We start from the raw sequence: 18,228 nt of genomic DNA on the forward strand, positions 1-18,228 counted from the left end.
GAAAAAAAGAAAAAACAATATAAATTTGTTACATAGAAACATGGGAGGAAAATGCTTAGAAGTAACTGCTAAAAGAACTGACAGTAAGGGCTTCTAAAGTAGGAGACACCAAGGTAGGGGGGAGGTGGAGAGGACTGCATTTTTTCATTTGAGATTTGATTATTTAAATCATTTACAGGTATTATCTTCATGGAAATAAATGTAAAAAAATCAAACAACAACAAAAATCAAAGCAGCAATAATCTGAAGCTATCAGGAAGAAAACTCAATGCTGAAATACGTTCAGATGTTTTTATGTAGCATGACAAAGGATATCAAGAAAAACCTGAGAGAAAAAAATATACAACCCCAAACCCAATGCAGTCTCAAGATTGTACAAATCCAAATTTTAAATGACATTATAGCAAAGTGAAAATATTCAATCAAACCTATTCTAAAGCTCGTTCAATTTACCCATCCAGCCACACAGATGTTCATTTAAGATAGCTCAAAAGGTGACCTGCTAGAGGCAGAAAGGCGTGGGAGTGACACCACAGCTCTAAAAGCTGACTTCCTGCTTCAAGATAAGACCCAACTGACTCCGTTAGGAGAGTGTGTATTCGTAGCTACAGCAAAGTTACATAAAACAAAAATAAAGGTGGAAAAAGTCTTAATTGCCTGTAAGAGTCTAACATCTAAAATTACTTTTCGCCTCCCCTGTCATTAGGTTCCCATTATTTGTCACTTACATCTTGAAACATTTTGTTTTCTTGTTTCAGTCTCGCTTCTTTATCATCTGAGAGTTTGTAAGCATTCTCAAATGCTTCTTCTAAATCCTGCAGACGAGATTTTAGCCGAATGATGGTATTGTCTTTTTCTTTATTACTTGTTCGCATTTCCTCAATCCGTTCCTGCAAAATTTTGGAAGCATTGCTGGCTGCATTGAAGCGTTCTCTAAAATCACTCTACAAAATAACAACAAAAATAACAAAAATTTTTAATAAAAAAAAAATAGATGTTTCAATAGCACTTAACAAATTGTGGGCATTAAACTATAAAAAATAATAATAAAATAAAACCTAGGGATGCCTGGGTGGCTCAGTTGGTTAAGCCGCTGCCTTCGGCTCGGGTTGTGATCCCAGGGTCCTGGGATCGAGTCCTGCATCGGGTTCCTTGCTCAGTGGGGAGCCCACTCTCTCTGCCTCTGCCTGCCTCTCTGCCTGCTTGTGCATCTCTCTCTCTCTCTGACAAATAAATAAATAAATAAATAAATAAAAATAAAATAATAAATAAATAAATAAATAAAATCTTTTTTAAAATAAATAAATAAATAAATACAATAAAACCTACAAATGGGAATCACAAATTTAATATTTTGTTATGTCTTGGGATGGAGACGAAAAAGTATTACTCTACTAAAATAACAGCTTCAGGGGCTCCTGGCTGGCTCAAGCACTAGGCGTGAAACTCTTCATCTTGGGGTTTTATGTTCGAGCCCCACACTGGGTATAGAGTTTGCTTAAAAATAAAATCTTTAAGGGGCGCCTGGGTGGTGCAGTGGGTTAGGCCTCTGCCTTGGGCTCAGGTCATGATCTCAGGGTCCTGGGATCGAGCCCCGCATGGGGCTCCCTGCTCACCGGGGAGCCTGGTTCCTGCCACTCCTGTCTGCTTCTCTGCCTACTTATGATCTCTGTCTGTCAAATAAATAAATAAATCTTTAAAAAAAATAAAATAAAATAAAATAAAATCTTTAAAATAAATAAGTTTTTTTTAGGAGCGCCAGGTGGCTCAGTCAGTTAAGCGTCTGCCTTCAGCTCAGGTCATGATCCCAGGGTTCTGGGATGGAGCCCCACATCGGGCTCCTTGCTCGGCGGGGAGTCTGCTTTTTCCTCTCTCTACTTGCTGCTCTGCCTACTTGTGCTGACTCTCTCTGTCAAATAAATAAATAAAATCTAAAAAAATAACAACAAATCAATCAATATATATATATTTTTAAACCAGCTTCATGAGATTATCATCAAGTATAGACACAAAACCACTGTTTGAGACCCTATGGTGCTGGGCTCATCTGTAGGTTACTTTATTTTTTTTATTTTTTTGTAGGTTACTTTAATGAAAAAAATGACCATGGCTATCAGGAGAATGATTCTGAAACCACACCTAGAATCTGTTGCCCCACATTAACATTTAGAGAATAATAAAGCTTTTATTACCCTATTCTCTCACTTACTAGGAAAATATAAGAGAAAACTCAAAATACATCTGTTATGTTAGTATTCATTCAATATTTTAAACATTCGCTAGATGCCAGGCAATATGGTGCCAGAAATAAAAGATTAGCAAGAAAGTCAAGTCCCTGACCTCAAGCAGCTTTCAGTTTAGGAGACAAAGACAACTAAAAACACATCAAGGGAAGGTAAAGAAACAGTGCACAGAACATAACTGGCATCTTCCATCGAAACATTACTTATAAGGTTACATGCAGAAGAATAAAACTTGGTAATGCATGAAAAAAATTTTTTTAAGTTTATGCATTGCACTTACACACCCAAGAAAATTAAAAAACTAAGTCCAGGGGTGCCTGGGTGGTTCAGTCGTTAAGCGTCTGCCTTCAGCTCAAGTCATGATCCCAGGATCCTGGGACTAAGCCCCAAATCGGGCCCCCTGCTCGGTGGGAAGCCTGCTTCTCCCTTTCCCACTCCCCCTGCTTGTATTCCCTCTTTTGCTGTCTCTCTGTCAAATAAATAAATAAAATCTTTAAAAATAAAAAAATAGAAAAAAAAAAAAAAACTAAGTCTACATAAACTCTTGTATACAAATAGTCATAGCACTATCATTCATAATGCCCAAAACATGAAAACCAAAACACCTATCACCTGATGAATAGATAAATACGGTCTATCCCTACAATAGAATGTTACTTAGCCACAAAAAATAGTGAAAAACTGATTCATGCTACAACATGGATAAACCTTGAAAATATCACGCCAAGTGAAAGAAGCCGGACACAAAAGGTTAGATATATGATTCCATTTACATGACTGTCCAGAAGAGGCAGATCCTAAGAACAGAAAGTAGAGTAGTGGTTGCTAGGGGCTGGGGAAAAGGAGTTTTGGAGTTAGGAGGGAAAGGCTGATGGTTAAGGGGTTCAGGGTTTCCTTAAGTGAGAAAATATTCTAAAACTAAGTGTGGTGGATGGCTGCACAAGTTTGCAAATACACTAAAAACCACAGAATTATACATTTCCAAAGAGTTTTATGATATATAAATTAATATTCGAATAAAAAAATTTTTTAAGTGTCAAAGGAGGGGCGCCTGGATGGCTCAGATGGTTTAGCTTCTGCCTTTGGCTCAGGTCATGATCTCCAAGTACTGGGATCGAGCCCTGTGTCGGGCTCCCAGCTCAGGGGGGATCCTGCTTCTTCCTCACTCTCTGCCTGCTGCTGCTCCCCCTGCTTGTGCTCTGTCTCTCTCAAATGAATAAATAAAATCTTTTAAAAAAATAAACAAATAAATAAAGTGTGAAAGTTTATCCTATCATATGACACCAACAGCATTCAAAATATAAACAATAAGACATCCTAACAACAACAAAGAAAGCACATAGCCAATGTTTTCATAAAACTATTTGTCTCTAACGTTCAGTTAACAAAAAGGTTTAAGTTTTTAACATTAAGCCACTAAACAACAAAAGAGTACTTACGACTTCTATTTCCAGTAAGTTATTCTTATTTTCAAGTGTTCTCACACGACTGGTAGCTTCATTCAGAGCATTATCTAAATGGCCACATCTAAAAACCATAAATTGAAACAAAAAAATTAGAAGATAAAATCCTTTCCCTTAAAAGTATTCTATGAATCTCATTCTCTAATATGTCACATAAATTCTCCTTAGTGAACATTAAGGATGCCATTTTAATAAATACATCCCAATAAATTCGATGATACTATTTTCCAAAGAAAATAACAACAGAAAAGACCCCTAAAACAGTTAAGTGAAAAAAGCAAAATATGAACAGACATTTGTACACCCATGTTCACAACAGCAAAACACACACAAGTCAGAAGATGGAAGCAACCCAAGTGTCCAGAGGATGAATGGATAACCAAAGTGTGGTCTATCCATCCAATGGAGTAGTATTCAGTCCTAAAAAGGATGAAAATCTAGGGGCGCCTGGGTGGCTCAGTTGGTTAAGCATCACACTTTTAATTTTGGCTCCGGTCATGATCTCAGGTTGGTGAGATCAAGCCTCTCATCGGGCTCTATCCTGGGCGCAGAGGCAGCTTGAGATTCTCTCTCTCCCTCTTTAAAAAAAAAGAAAATAAAGAAATTCTAACACCTGCTATAACATGGATGAACCTTGAGGGCATTATGCTAACTGAAATAGGCCAGACACAAAAGGACAAGTACGATTCCACTTATACGAGGTCCCCAAGCTCATATGAGGTATCAAATTCATAGACAAAAAGTAGGATGCTGGGGCACCTGGGTGGCTCAGTGGGTTAAGCCACTACCTTTGGCTCAGGTCATGATCTCAGGGTCCTGGGATGGAGCCCCGCATCAGGCTCTCTGCTCAGCAGGGAGCCTGCTTCCCCTCTCTCTCTCTGCCTGCCTCTCTGCCTACTTGTGATCTCTCTCTCTGTCAAATAAATAAACAAAATCTTAGGGGCGCCTGGGTGGCTCAGTGAGTTAAAGCCTCTGCCTTCGACTCAGGTCCTGATCCCAGGGTCCTGGGATCGAGGTCCACATCGGGCTCTGCTCAGCAGGGAGCCGGCTTCCTCCTCTGTCTCTCTGCCTGCCTGTCTGCCTACTTGCAATCTCTATCTGTCAAATAAATAAATAAAATCTTAAAAAAAAAAAAAGTTAAAAAAAGAAAAAAGAAAGAAGAAAAAACCTGCTGTGTATGCTGACAACTTAAAATTGGTTTCTATCTCCAGTGAATCCTTTCTCCTGTCCCAAGTGACAGCGACTACTGCTATGCCCCTGCATGCTCTCTGTCCCCTTCCTCCCGCGCACCCCCACCGCCATCGCAGTTCTACTGCAGCCACTTCTTCAAACCCCAACTTCTAGGCCGTCCCACCTACACCGCCTCACGGCTCTATGGCTATAGCAGCTTCTGGGTAAAAATAGTGCTTTACTCAGCAATCTTTCACTAGGCGCCTTCTCTAGCAGCCTCTCTGTAATGCCTCCGTTTTCCACAGGAAGTACCTACAGTCCTCTTTGTCTTCATAAAAACAACAACAAAAAATACAAGAACCAACTTCCCCTAGCCTGCCATCTACTCTTGTCCTTTTATCCTAGAAAACCTCAACCTGGCTTGTTTCTTTCTGGCTTTTGTCAAACTACTTCTCTTGACCCCTGCACCCCCAGTCCCAGCCTCACCCCCACCCCCCGAAGCAGGATGGAAGCTGTTGTGACTCTTAGGAATAAGACAGCAGGTTAACTATCACGGCAACCGCAGGCTAGTATCAAGGCTAGTTTTCCTAGAATTCTGCAAGTGAAACTATTAACTGCACCAGATGATTTCAGTTCCTTCTTAATCTTTTTTCAAGGGGCTTTGTCTTTTTCTGTCTTAAGGATCCATTCTTTGCTGCTATATCAATGTCGGTTTTCAATCTGTTTAAGTCCCATTTAAATATAAAATGTGTGGCAAATATGCTGTTACTAATACCAGTTAGAGCTTTCAAATTTTGTTCAGGATTCTCTCTCTAAAACAGGTATCCGGCCATCCTTAACATGTCCCTTGTGTTGCCATGCTGGTTTCTTTTTTGAGCAGGATAATGGCTTCCACAGGTGCATGAGTGTCTGGATTAAGTTATGTGAAATCTGGGTTTATGAAAAGATTGAGGGGGCACCTGGGTGGCTCAGTGGGTTAAGCCTCTGCCTTGGCTCAGGTCATGATCTCAGGGTCCTGGGATCAAGCCCTGCATTGGGTTCTCTGCTCAGAGGGGAGCCTGCTTCCCCATCTCTCTCTGCCTGCCTCTCTGCCTATTTGTGATCTCTGTCTGTCAAATAAATAAATAAAATATTTAAAAAAAAAGAAAAGAAAAGATTGAGAACTGCTCGAGGACGTTAGTTAGTCAGAGATTTCTTAGGAAACCCGTCCACAGTACTAATCAATCCCCCCGTAAGTGAAATTCCTTTAAGTACACAAAATCTGCTCAAATATTTCAGTATTTTGTCCATATGAAACAAACGCCCTCATGTCAGCTATCACTGTGCTTTATGAGGTTGGTTCAAACCTATAAAAACAATTACTTAGGCAAATATACCTCCGTTACAATTTTCAAATCTAAAACACGTTTTCAAAGTCTTTCATCACAATATAGTATACTTCAGAAAAAATAACATATCCAAGTTGGAGAAACACTAACTTTATAGTTGAATTATAAATTTTACCTGTCTACAAGAATTTGATTGGTTTTCTTCCAATCTTCAACTGCAGAAATTTCCTTTGCCTCCAGTTTCTGTTTCAAACTATTTATTTCTGATTCATAGTAAGCTCGAAGATCCGCTATGTGTCGCGCATGCTTTTCCTTCAGGTTCTGCCTAATTCTGTGGTTGAGGGCAAAAAAAAAAAAAAAATTTTAGGAGACCATTTCCTCACTCTCTATCCCATAAGAGAAACCAAGAACACAATCTCTCGTAATCCAAAGTGCAGCCTTTTCCCTCTGCGCACCCACAGAAAAACCTAACAGATTAATACACACGTTGACGACTAATTAAGAAAAAAAAAAGACATGGATAAATTTTTGGATGTTCTACCTTAAAAAGGCTGTATGTCTAAGATTTTATACGTTAGGGACAGTCAATAAAAACCATTGCCATCATTCAAGCAGATGTCAGACAAAATCGACTAACGTTACAAGCCATGCACCGAAATACATACTTGGACAGTATCACAGGATCTTCCAGGGAAGCCAAGGAAATGCATTCTGGGACACTGCTGGCTGCCCCTGGACGCTGGGACGGACTGACTGAGGCTGAGGTTCCCATGACAGTGTTTTCGTCATCTACAGTGTTGACCGAGATGTCATTACTGTTAACAGTATAAACTGAAGGAAGCGTGGAACTGGTCCTACTTTCATTTTGGAATCCATGATTCTTCCAAGAGTCCACTGGTGAAGCTTTTGTATTTGAGGGATATTTTGGGAATCCAGATAACTGAGAAGCGATATTACTTGCTTGTGAAAATGAGTCTATGTCAGAGTGACTAGACACACTAGGTTCTAGAACAGAGTCTGGTGAAAAGGATATTCTGTCATCAAGGGCATTCAAAAAGGCCTGTGGTTGAATCCCTGAAATCTGCTGATTTGGCTTCATGTGTAACGTCGGGTCGAGAGTTAGTACCTAGAAATAAGACAGACAACAGTAAGGTTTTGCCCTCAGTACTCAGTGTTTGTTTTTAAGTGAGTAGGCTTTAGATCTCCTAGGGAAAATAAAGCTTAAGGGAAAAGTTAAGAGTCATGAAGCAGCTTTCATTTTCAGTCAGCAGAGTGTTGACAATTTACCTCTGGTGGATGATTTGGGTTGGAAGCAGAAGTGAGATTCCTCTCAGGTAACTGCTTGTTTTCCCTTTGCTTTTTATGATAAATATCCTTCAGTGATGGTAGCTTCATCTCATTACTAGTATTAGACTTAAAGATATGAAACAAAATTATTTGAATGGTATTATCAATGATGAAAAAAGTTAACTGGTATCAAGATCAGCACCACAAAAAGATTCTTGAGAGATTTTAAATGAACTGAGACTCTATACTGCCGGACATAGAAAACAAATTTAGAAGTCATTACCTTTTAATTATGAGTCTCCCTCAGAATGAAAAAAATTAATATCCCTTAACAATAAATATTAAGGTGATAATCTGAACCTAACTTATTTAGTAGCCTAAGAATACTTCTAAAGAATTATAAACTTTGGTAGCCCCTCCGACTCAAGATAAAAAAAAATCAAATTCTGAGGTAAGAAAAGACTTCATCATGAATAACCAAAGCAGAATGAGAAGAGTTCTGATTAAATTATTATCATGTGGGACGCCTAGGTGGCTCAGTTGGTTAAGCGGCTGCCTTCGGCTCAGGTCATGATCCCAGTGTCCTGGGATCGAGTCCCACATCGGGCTCCTTGCTCCGCAGGGAGCCTGCTTCTCCCTCTGCCACTCTGCCTGTGCTCGCGCTCTCGCGCTCTCTCTCTCTCTCTCTGACAAATAAATAAATAAAATCTTTAAAAAAAAAATTATTATCATGTGACTCAAGGGGAGAGGTATAGGGGTACCTATATAGTTATTTTCCTATTTTTTTTAAAGATTTATTTTTTTAAAAGATTTTATTTATTTATTTATTTATTTATTTTTTAAAAGATTTTATTTGTTTATCTGACAGACAGAGATCACAAGTAGGCAGAGAGGCAGACAGAGAGAGAGGGGGAAGCAGGCTCCCCGCTGAGCAGAGAGCCCAATGTGGGGCTCGATCCCAGCACCCTGGGATCACGACCGGAGCCGAAAGCAGAGGCTTTAACCCACTGAGCCACCCAGGCACCCCAAGATTTTACTTATTTATTTGACAGAGATCAAAAGTAGGCAGAGAGGCAGGCGGGGGTGGGGGGAGCAGGCTCCCTGCTAAGCAGAGAGCTCGAAGCAGGACTTGATCCCAGAACCCTGAGACCATGACCTGAGCTGAAGGCAGAGGTTTTAACCCATTGAGCCACCCAATGCCTAAAGATTTATTTATTTTAGAGGGAGGAAGAGGATTGAGCCCATACATACCAGCAGGGCAAGGAGCAGAGGGGGAGAGAGAGACAGAGAGAATACTCAAGCAGACTCCCCACTGAGTGAAGGACCGCCCCACCCATCACATGGGGTTCAATCCCAGGACCCTGAGATCACGACCTGAGTGGACATCACGAGTTGGATGTGCAACTGACTGAGCTACCCAGGAGCCCCTTCCTACTTTTTTAAGAGTTGGCAGACCAAAAAAATAAAATAAAATAAAATGTTAAGAAACAAGTTACCCGGGGCGCCTGGGTGGCTCAGTGGGTTAAAGCCTCTGCCTTCGGCTCAGGTCATGATCCCAGTGTCCTGGGATCAAGCCCCACATCAGGCTCTCTGCTCTGCGGGGAGCCTGCTTCCTCCTCTCTCTCTGCCTGCCTCTCTGCCTAGTTGTGATTTCTGTCTGTCAAATAAATAAAATATTTAAAAAAAAAAAAAAAAAAAAGAAAGAAACAAGTTACCCAGTGGAAATAAGACCCTTTTTTAAAACTCTTAAAATAAGAAGGCATGACCCTAATTACAGCTTGACGTCAGGGCTCTGCCACGCTGGAAATGTGGCAAAGAGGTCTAAGCTCCAAACATTAAAATCTCAGCCTTAAATGGTGGGATCTATTGCAGGGTATGGTGGTGGATCATTTAGCCCCGGGTCTCAAATATAAACAGTGGACTTTCTCTTAAACGAGATTACAGATTCAACAAGAGGTACACTGAAAGCATTGAAAGAATACATTCAGAGGGGGCTTCAAGTTTGTGTCCAATTTCCAGACCCTACACAGCCTGCAGAATGCCATGAATTAATTTTTTTTTAAGATTTTATTTATTTATTTGACAGACAGAGATCACAAGTAGGCAGAGGCAGGCAGAGAGAGAGGGGGAAGCAGGCTCCCCGCTGAGCAGAGAGGCCAACGCACGGCTCCGATCCCAGGACCCTGGGATCACAACCTGAGCCAAAGGCAGAGGCTTTAACCTACTAAGCCACCCAGGCACCCCTGAATCAATATTTTTAAATAAGCCCTTTAACTAGCTTGTGAATAAGATGATTAAACTTTTTTTGTGTGCATGTGGGCACCTAGGTGGCTCAGTCGGTGAAGCGTCTGACTTTAGCTCAGGTCATGATCTCAGGGTCCTGGGATCGAGCCCCACATGGAGGGAGGGGTGGGGGGAGGTCCCCAGGGTCTCTGCTCAGCAGGGAATCTGCTTGTCCCTCCCCCTGCTCGTGCCTCTCTCTCTCTCTCTCTCTCTCAAATAAACAAAATCTTAAACACACACACACACCTTTTTGAGTGTGCATTAAAGGAATTAATTTGTTGACTGTAAACCCTTAAAATTAATAATTTCCATAATGCTATTTTGGAATTTTACTTTTTATATACCAACAACCCAAAGGCCCTTTCAAGACTTCCAGCCTATTACAAGCAGAGTGCTCTGGTTGTGGCCTTGATCCTGAGGAGTCCCTCCCTAGGGGTTTGGGTGAGCAGTTGCAATTCCTCTATATAGAGCTCACAGTAGAACCATTTTTCACCATTTTCCACATCTAGGATTTCTTTTCATATTTTAACATCTCTGAAGTGAGGACGCCTCTTGTAATAAATGGCATCTTACACGGCTTCCGGTCAAGTAGCAATTACGACCTAATTGTCATTGCCTGCTCAAAAGTAAATATCGAAGACATCAAAATTGGCCAAACGGGTGTCAGCAGTCTGGAAGAAAATCCTAGAGACTATATCAGAACCCCTGAGAACCAATATTTAAGGGATGGTGAATCCTATATGTTTAGCAATATTCCTCCAAATGGGAGCCAAACATAGGCCAGATCTAGATGACCACTAAAGCCAGGTAAAAACTGCACCAAGGCCTTCCCTCCTCTTTTAAAGAAATGCCACATTCTCAAAGCTCTCGATGGCTCAAGGAAAATAGTATATGGGAATACAGAAACCCACGTTGAGTTGGAGAGAGCTGTGTAAGCCTCTGTAGGTGAAAAAGTTTTAACAAACTTATCTCACTTATATTGTCCTTTTTATGTGTGTTTAAGATTTCTTCGATAAAAATCAATGTTTAATTAGGTTTACAAGCTCTCTCAATAAGAATATAAATTCTACTATAACAGTGCTCTCTTGGTAATTTGGGGAGGGGTGAGAATATGAAACAGGAAGTCTTAAAGGCGACATTGTCTTAGCATCACCAAAATACTGTGTCCATTTGCAGATGCTGCAGATTACGTCATGCACACAGTGAGTCCTACAATCACAAAGCCCACTGAGCCTTCCGGCCCCTCACAGTCTCAGTCCTCAGCCTTCCTCCCTCTGTATTTCTCTCTCTTTTTCACTCCTTTCCTGAAGGATGGGATGCTGGATTCTGCCCCATTGTGGGACTCTGATGTCTACACATATGTTGTTCCCCCACGGCCCTGCCAATGCCAGTCAATCATGCTTACAGCTCTCCTGGTTACTTTCAACGTAATCCTTTCTTTTCCCCAAACTACCTTCTCACCACCTGACCAAAACATGGACATATACAAGCTAGATAGTTTTACTTCATTATTCTGAAGAAAATACATTTCTTGCTCAAAGAAAATTAACTACAGCAAATTAAAATACTCAAAATTATGGTACAAAATGATTAGCAGGAAGGCGTAATAGGTTGGAGAACCAAAACCAGGTGTAGAAACAGCAGAAGCAGTTGTCTGCGGACCTGCTGGATTTAGAATTGTAGGCACAAAATCATCTCATTTCATTTTACAACATAGTAACTGGACATTTCTAATTCTACTCTTAAGTAACTTTCCTATGATCACGTAAGGCAATGACTGAGAGACCACATTTGAAAGTAGGTATAATTTATAGCCCAGGCTTTCTTTAATATATCAAATTGGAAAACACAAAATTTATAATGAAACGGCATACTTAACTACACCTGTATAATGCAAACACCCACCCACAATGTGTTTTTAAATTACCTGGCCTGGGGACATATCTGTGCAGGAGGCTTGTGCAAATGTCTTCTCTAAAGTTTCAGGCAAAGAGTGATACATGTCCTTCTCCTCCAGCTTCCAGTAAGTCAGTCCTATGGCACACAAATAAGACAACATAGAAGACTGAGGAAAGAGAATAAAAATGCTCTCTAGGAGAGCTTATTTCTACTTAAAGAAAATTACATATGGGGAGTAACTAGTTTTAGGCTATATGGGAAGTTGAATTTTGATGACATACAATCTCTTAATTGCCTTACCATGTAAGAGTTCCAATTTAATGATCCAAATATTTAAAACTGAAATGTACTACTACAAGGCAAAATATGGGGCGCCTGACTGGCTCAGGTGAGAGAACACGTGACTCTGGATCTCGGGGTGGTGAGTTCAAGCCCCATGTTGGGTGCAGGGATTATAAAAAAAAAATTTTTTTTTTTGAAGTCAAGATAAACTAATACAATCTAAAATGTACTTCGGGGCACCTGGGTGGCCTCCGCCTTCAGCTCAGGTCATGATCTCAGGGTCCTGGGATCAAGCCCCGCCCGCATCGGGCTCTCTGCTCAGCAGGGAGCCTGCTTCCCCCCTCTCTCTCTGCCTGCCTCTCTGCCTACTTGTGATCTCTGTCTGTCAAATAAATAAATAAAATCTTAAAAATAAAACAAAATAAAATAAAATATACTTCGTAAAAGACAATTTCTTTATGAACAGTACAGAAAATGCAATATAAAGAATTCAATGGTTCAAATACACATTGAGTGTTTACTGTGCCAGGCCGGGGAGCAGGAAATGTGAGACATGAACAGTAAATAAGTCACAAGGTATACTCTGAAGGTTAGAAGGCGGTAAGCACCCTAATGGTTAAGATTTAAAACTCGGGTAAAAGGGAATATATGGGGTGTGCGTGGAGGGGTGCTCGGGGTCGGCTCATCGCAAGGTAACAAGACAGAGTAAGCATTTTAGCCCTGAGGGAGGTCCCCTATGTAAGAGGTGGGGAGAACATTTCAAATATAGGAAGCAGCAAAGCAAAACCCTAAAAGGAGACCATATCTGGCACATTTAAGCCAACAGCCTCGCTGCTGAAGCAGAGAGAAGGAGCAGCAGAAAATGAGGTCAAACAGAACAAGGCTAGACCTTGCTGGGCCCGTGGGTGCCAACGAGGACTCAGACTGCTCTTCTGAGGGAAAGAGCACAGTGGTGTTTTGAGCAGAGAAGTCACATGATCTGACCCCTCTTTAAGAAGGACCCTACAGGCTCCTGTGTTGAGAACAGATGTAAGGGTGCAAGGGTGAGGGCAGGGAGGCTGGGCAGGAAGCAGCAGAAACCCAGGTGACAGGCGATGGGAGCTCTCTGAGGGGGGGCCAGCATGACGGAGGTTGAATTCCAGCAATTTTCATGCTGCAAGGCTAATTCATCCTGACAAACCGCATGTGGGATTGTGGGGGGAAGAAAATCAGTAGGTTACATCACTGAAGCTAAAATAAGCTTACCACGGAGAGTAAGGAACGGCTCACAAAGGGTTTGAATTTCTTAATTCACTCTGGAGCACCTGGAAAATGCTGAGATGCCTTCTGCAAGGATTTAAATAACTATAAAAGAATTTTTTTCCATCTATCCTTCTAGAATGTGTAACACAAATCAATACAAGTAAGGAAGTCAGACTTAGAGGCACAACACAACATATAACGGATTTACAGAAACCGCTCTATTACGCCGTATAGCATCATCGTCCTATTAGAAGTTGTTATAAAAAAATGACTATCATACCTGTTCCTGAATCAGACATCCAAGAATTTGGACTTTCATCTGGTTTGTTGAGGTAAAAAGCATGAGGATGCTTAGCAGCAGTGAAATTAGACTACAAGGCAAGAGAGAGAACTGTGAGTTCACAGCTGAAAATCATTAAGCACAAACTCTGACCCAAGGAACGAAAGCCAGGTGTCAACCCCCGGCGCAGAAAAAAGTCTCAGAGGGTTCACGAAGAGGGAAGAAAGCCTGGGTTTCCCCACGATTACAGGAACGCACAATGATAGGAATTAACCGTGAAGGATTTTCTTCTCCTGTGTGTTTACAAAAGTTTATTTGGGCTCCGTGGAGCTGGAAGAACAACACCGGCAATTGGAGTTACTTAATGAGCTCAGAATGAAAATGTATTTATAATTTGCCAGTTACATCCGAAAGAAATTCAAAATGCCTGGAATTAAAGTCATTTAGGGTCAAAATTAATGTGAAAGCCCTAATAATTCATTTTTACCGTTAAAAGTATAATAATTCAAACTCTGAAAACTGCATTCAGTAATCTATATGAACTTCAAGTAGTAAACTATGTCTTTGTATAGGCAACAGGTTACTAACCGCAGAAAAGGCTCGAAATGCTTGCTTATCATCAATTCTGATAAAAATACTGAGCCAACTACTCCTTGCGGTGTCTCTGGCATTGTCACAAGAAATTTAACAGAAAAGCATTTTTATCAGAATTCTTCTTGTCAGCTCCACCATCATCGAACTTTTAGTTTTTGTTAAGAAGTGTTTGTTTATTTTTATTTTTTTAGAAAGGAGGCTTTTTTTTTTCTTAAAGATTCCATTTATTTATTTGACAGACAGAGATCACAAGCAGACAGAGACAGGCGGGGGTGGGGGGGAAGCTCCCCGCTGAGCAGAGAGCCCGATGTGGGGCTCGATCCCAGGACCCTGGGATCATGACCTGAGCTGTAGGCAGAGGCTTTAACCCACTGAGCCACCCAGGCGCCCCTGTTTTTGTTAAGAAGTATTAAAGTTGCATTTGCTCAAAATCCTGTGTGGACCCACAGCCAAAGTAGAAGGCTACAGAGGTGACAGCACTCTGCCTACCAAGGAGGGCATCTTCCTTATGCTAAACAACAGACATTTCAAGATGGGCTTCAAAATAGCTAGTACCCAAAGAAACTACCATTGTAGAAAGAGAAAACTGGATCCCAAGAGAATTCTGATGATAAGGATTCCCTGATTTAGACTGAAACTAGGAAAAACAGGAGAAGAGGAAGGATGAAATAAAGAGTTCCAACGCGGTGAATCCGCAGCATTTGACTCAGGATTATGCAGGTAAGAAATGCGTTCACTTCAGGTGTGGAGCCTTGGATTCATCAACTACCGGTATCTGAAAGCCATCGAAAACTCAAATAAAAGAAACTTGATCTCCCATAATGATTTCCTACCAAAAATACCACTCATCTTTAAAAAGAAAGGAAAAAAAAAAAAGGAAAGGAACGAAAGGGGTAGCCAGGTGGCTCAGTCGGTTGAGCATCCGACTCTTGGTTTTGACTGCGGTCATGATCTCAGAGTCCTGGGATCAAGCCACCCATCAGGCTCCACGCTCAGAGCAGAGTCTGCTTGAGATTCTCTCCCTCTCCCCCTGCCCCTCCCTCAGTGCTCAAGAGCCTGTGCATGCACGTGCTCTTTCTGGCTCTCTAAAATAATAAATGGAGGGTTGCCTGGGTGACTCAGTTGGTTAATCATCTGCCTTCAGGGTGCCTGGGTGGCTCAGTGGGCTAAGTGTCTACCTTCGGCTAAGGTCAGATCCCAAGGGTACTGGGATTGAGTCCCACATCCGGCTCCCTGCTCAGCAGGAAGCCTGCTTCTCCCCCTCCCACTCCCCCTGCTTGTGCTCCCCCCTCAAATAAATAAATAAAATCTTTAAAAAAAAAAGGGGGGGGTGCCTCAGTGGCTCAGTCGTTAAAAGTCTGCCTTTTGGCTCAGGTCATGATTCCAGGGTCCTGGGATCAAGCCCCACATCGGGCTCCCTGCTTGGTGGGAAACCTGTTTCTCCCTCTCTCACTCCCCCTGCTTGTGTTCCCTCTCTTGCTGTGTCTCTGTCAAATAAATAAATAAATAAAACCTTAAAAAAAAAAAGCATCTGCCTTCAGCTCCAGTCATGATCTCAGGGCCCTAAGATCGAGCCCCATGCTGGGCTCCCTGCTCAGCAGGAAGTCTGCTTCTTCCCCTCTCCTTGCTCTCTCTCTCTCAAATAAATTAAATCAAGAAAGAAAGAAGGGAAGGAAGGAAGGGAGACGTTTTCTTTTTCTGCCAACCTAACTCAATAAAAAAAGCAACTTTCAGGGGCACCTGGGCAGCTCAGTGGGTTAAGTCTCTGCCTTCGGCTCAGGTCATGATCTCTGGGTCCTGGGATTGAGCCCCACATCGGGCGCTCTGCTCAGCAGGAAGCCTGCTTCCTCCTCTCTCTCTCTGACAGCCTCTCTGCCTACTTGTGATTTCTGTCAAAAAAATAAAATTAAAAAAAAAGCAACTTTCACCCCCATCTCCAAATACTATCATGCTCTCACACCAAACAAGGATATAGCATCCTGATGGCTGATGGCACATGGGTTCAAAAGAACAGTTCTATGAAGGCAGTACCACAGGGAGCTTGGAGGCTTGGCGGCTACTGTAGCTTTCTGCACCCTCACTTCCCTCCTGAACACAAAGCAGAAGAACAGTGATATCACTCAAGAACAGTGATTTGAAGAACCCTAAGTATCATTGGCTGGCAAATGAAAATTTACTGAAAGAAAAAAGAACAGTGCCTTAGGAAGGCTAAGGGATTGACTCCCTATGACTTCTATTTAATTTTTTTCACAGGATAATGGAAAGACCATGTTTATGATGATCAAGAAGTGGTCAATTTCTAAAGATACCAAGTTTGCAGAGACCAGATTTTGCAATATCAATGTGTTATACTAAACAATGTTACTCTATGATAATTTAAGCCAAAAGGACTTCAAAGGGCTTAAAACTTACTCATATCTGTAACTCTTCAACAAAAACAGCTGCAAGATTAGCAAAACGGCCACACAGAATTGAACCATGTAATCTCTCACAATTTGGGTTATAAATTCAGAGTTGCCTTGAAGCATTCACAGATATAGTACTACTTCTTACAACTTCATAGTAATACAAATTATTTGAGGGCTTAAAAAAAAGTTAATGGATCGGGGCGCCTGGGTGCCTCAGTGGGTTAAAGCCTCTGCCTTCGGCTCAGGTCATGATCTCAGGGTCGTGGGATCGAGCCCCACATCGGTCTCTCTGCTCAGCAGGGAGCCTGCTTCCTCCTCTCTCTCTGCCTGCTTCCCTGCCTACTTGCGATCTCTGTCTGTCAAATAAATAAATAAAATCTTTAAAAAAAAAAAAAGTTAATGGATCACTCTCTGACCAAATGTAAACAGTTGCAGTGCAAAGCGAATTAGGACCCTTACAAAATGATTTTCACTTTTTTTTTTTTTTAAGATTTTATTTATTTGACAGAAAGATTACAAGTAGGCCGGGGGGGGGGGGGGTGGAGCAGGCTCCCTGCTGAGCAGAGAGCTCGATGCAGGGCTCGATCCCAAGACCCTGGGATCATGACCTAAGCCGAAGGCAGAGGCTTTAACCCATCGAGCCACCCAGGCACCCCTCACTTTTTATAGTACTTTACCCCTCACTAGTTTTGATTTCCAGACCGCTAAAGAACCAATACTTAGAGCAAATCATTGTTTCCAATCCTTTGAGACACCCGAAGGCAGACAGGCCAATGGAACAAATTAATACCACAAAAGAAAGGGCCGAAAACTATGTTGATGAGTATGTAGTAAACACCACGTAATTATCAGTGGCTGAAGCATGGCAGAGTAAAGGGACTTATCACCCACCTTCTCCACTGGTGACTTCTTGGCCAGCTCATTTCCTTGCATAGGTTTTGAACACCCCTCTTCTGTAAGTGCTCTCTTTGGTTGGTTCTGCTTCAGCTTTTGTGCCCATGATGTTATCGATTTACTATTCAAAAAGAGAAAACCAAAGTTATTCTCTTCAGATGCTGTCCTTCACACATAAAACTAAACACTTGTCGATAGTGGAACATGTTCTGAGTTGTTTTTCTAATAGCAGGGAACAGATGGATTTTTATTGATTCACCTAAATTTCTTCTTACAATTTTCTATTACCAAAGGCAAAGTGAACAAAAAAACTAACAGTGATTAATAATACACATAGCTGCAGCCATAGAACAAAACCAATCACAGTGGCCCATTCAAATGCTCAATGTCTCTCTCGAGCAAAATCTTTATTTACGAGGACTAGTAATTATTACTAATAGGTACACAAGACCTGTGTTGTTATAGGTGAACACTGATCTTAGAGGACACACTTTAGAGATATAAAACTGAACATTTAGGGTAAATGACGTAATTTTAAATGATTATTTGCTTTACAAACATCCAGCCACAGTTGTCATTAAACTTACAAAAGTTCCTCATATATAAAAAGCATTAAATATACTTGTGTATGATGTTTGGTTTCAAATTATACGCACATGTGACAAAACTCCACTGTTGATACAATCCCATACTCTAATTTTCAGCAAGTTTATAGTGACCAGAAAATATAAAAGGTATTTTTCTGGCAAGGCCTCCCACCTTAGGAGGTCAGTAGTCTTACAACGTTGCAAACGGGAAGAAAGTCAGACATTGGTAATATATCGTATGCTTTATTTCCATTTGCCACAGGCAATA

General features: G+C 41.3%; 1 protein-coding gene across 4 annotated transcripts in view; it reads right to left on the bottom strand.

Annotated features, from left to right (window-relative positions):
• Window positions 1-18,228, bottom strand: part of MPHOSPH9 (M-phase phosphoprotein 9) — a gene marked incomplete at its 5' end in the record, with an annotated part of 60,957 nt that overhangs the window by 32,602 nt on the left and 10,127 nt on the right. For 2 of the 4 annotated variants that reach the window (XM_080821922.1, XM_080821921.1), the window contains 8 exons: window positions 729-944; window positions 3,683-3,770; window positions 6,380-6,535; window positions 6,870-7,330; window positions 7,492-7,617; window positions 11,702-11,808; window positions 13,478-13,568; window positions 17,371-17,494. In XM_080821922.1, the coding sequence (XP_080678048.1) occupies window positions 729-944; window positions 3,683-3,770; window positions 6,380-6,535; window positions 6,870-7,330; window positions 7,492-7,617; window positions 11,702-11,808; window positions 13,478-13,568; window positions 17,371-17,494 (1,369 nt within the window). The remainder of the gene's footprint in view (window positions 1-728; window positions 945-3,682; window positions 3,771-6,379; window positions 6,536-6,869; window positions 7,331-7,491; window positions 7,618-11,701; window positions 11,809-13,477; window positions 13,569-17,370; window positions 17,495-18,228) is intronic. The other 2 variants (XM_080821923.1, XM_080821920.1) reach the window with 1 other exon arrangement.

Source organism: Martes martes (assembly GCF_963455335.1).
Source record: "Martes martes genome assembly, chromosome: 13".
In the NCBI taxonomy this organism is placed as follows: domain Eukaryota; kingdom Metazoa; phylum Chordata; class Mammalia; order Carnivora; family Mustelidae; genus Martes; species Martes martes.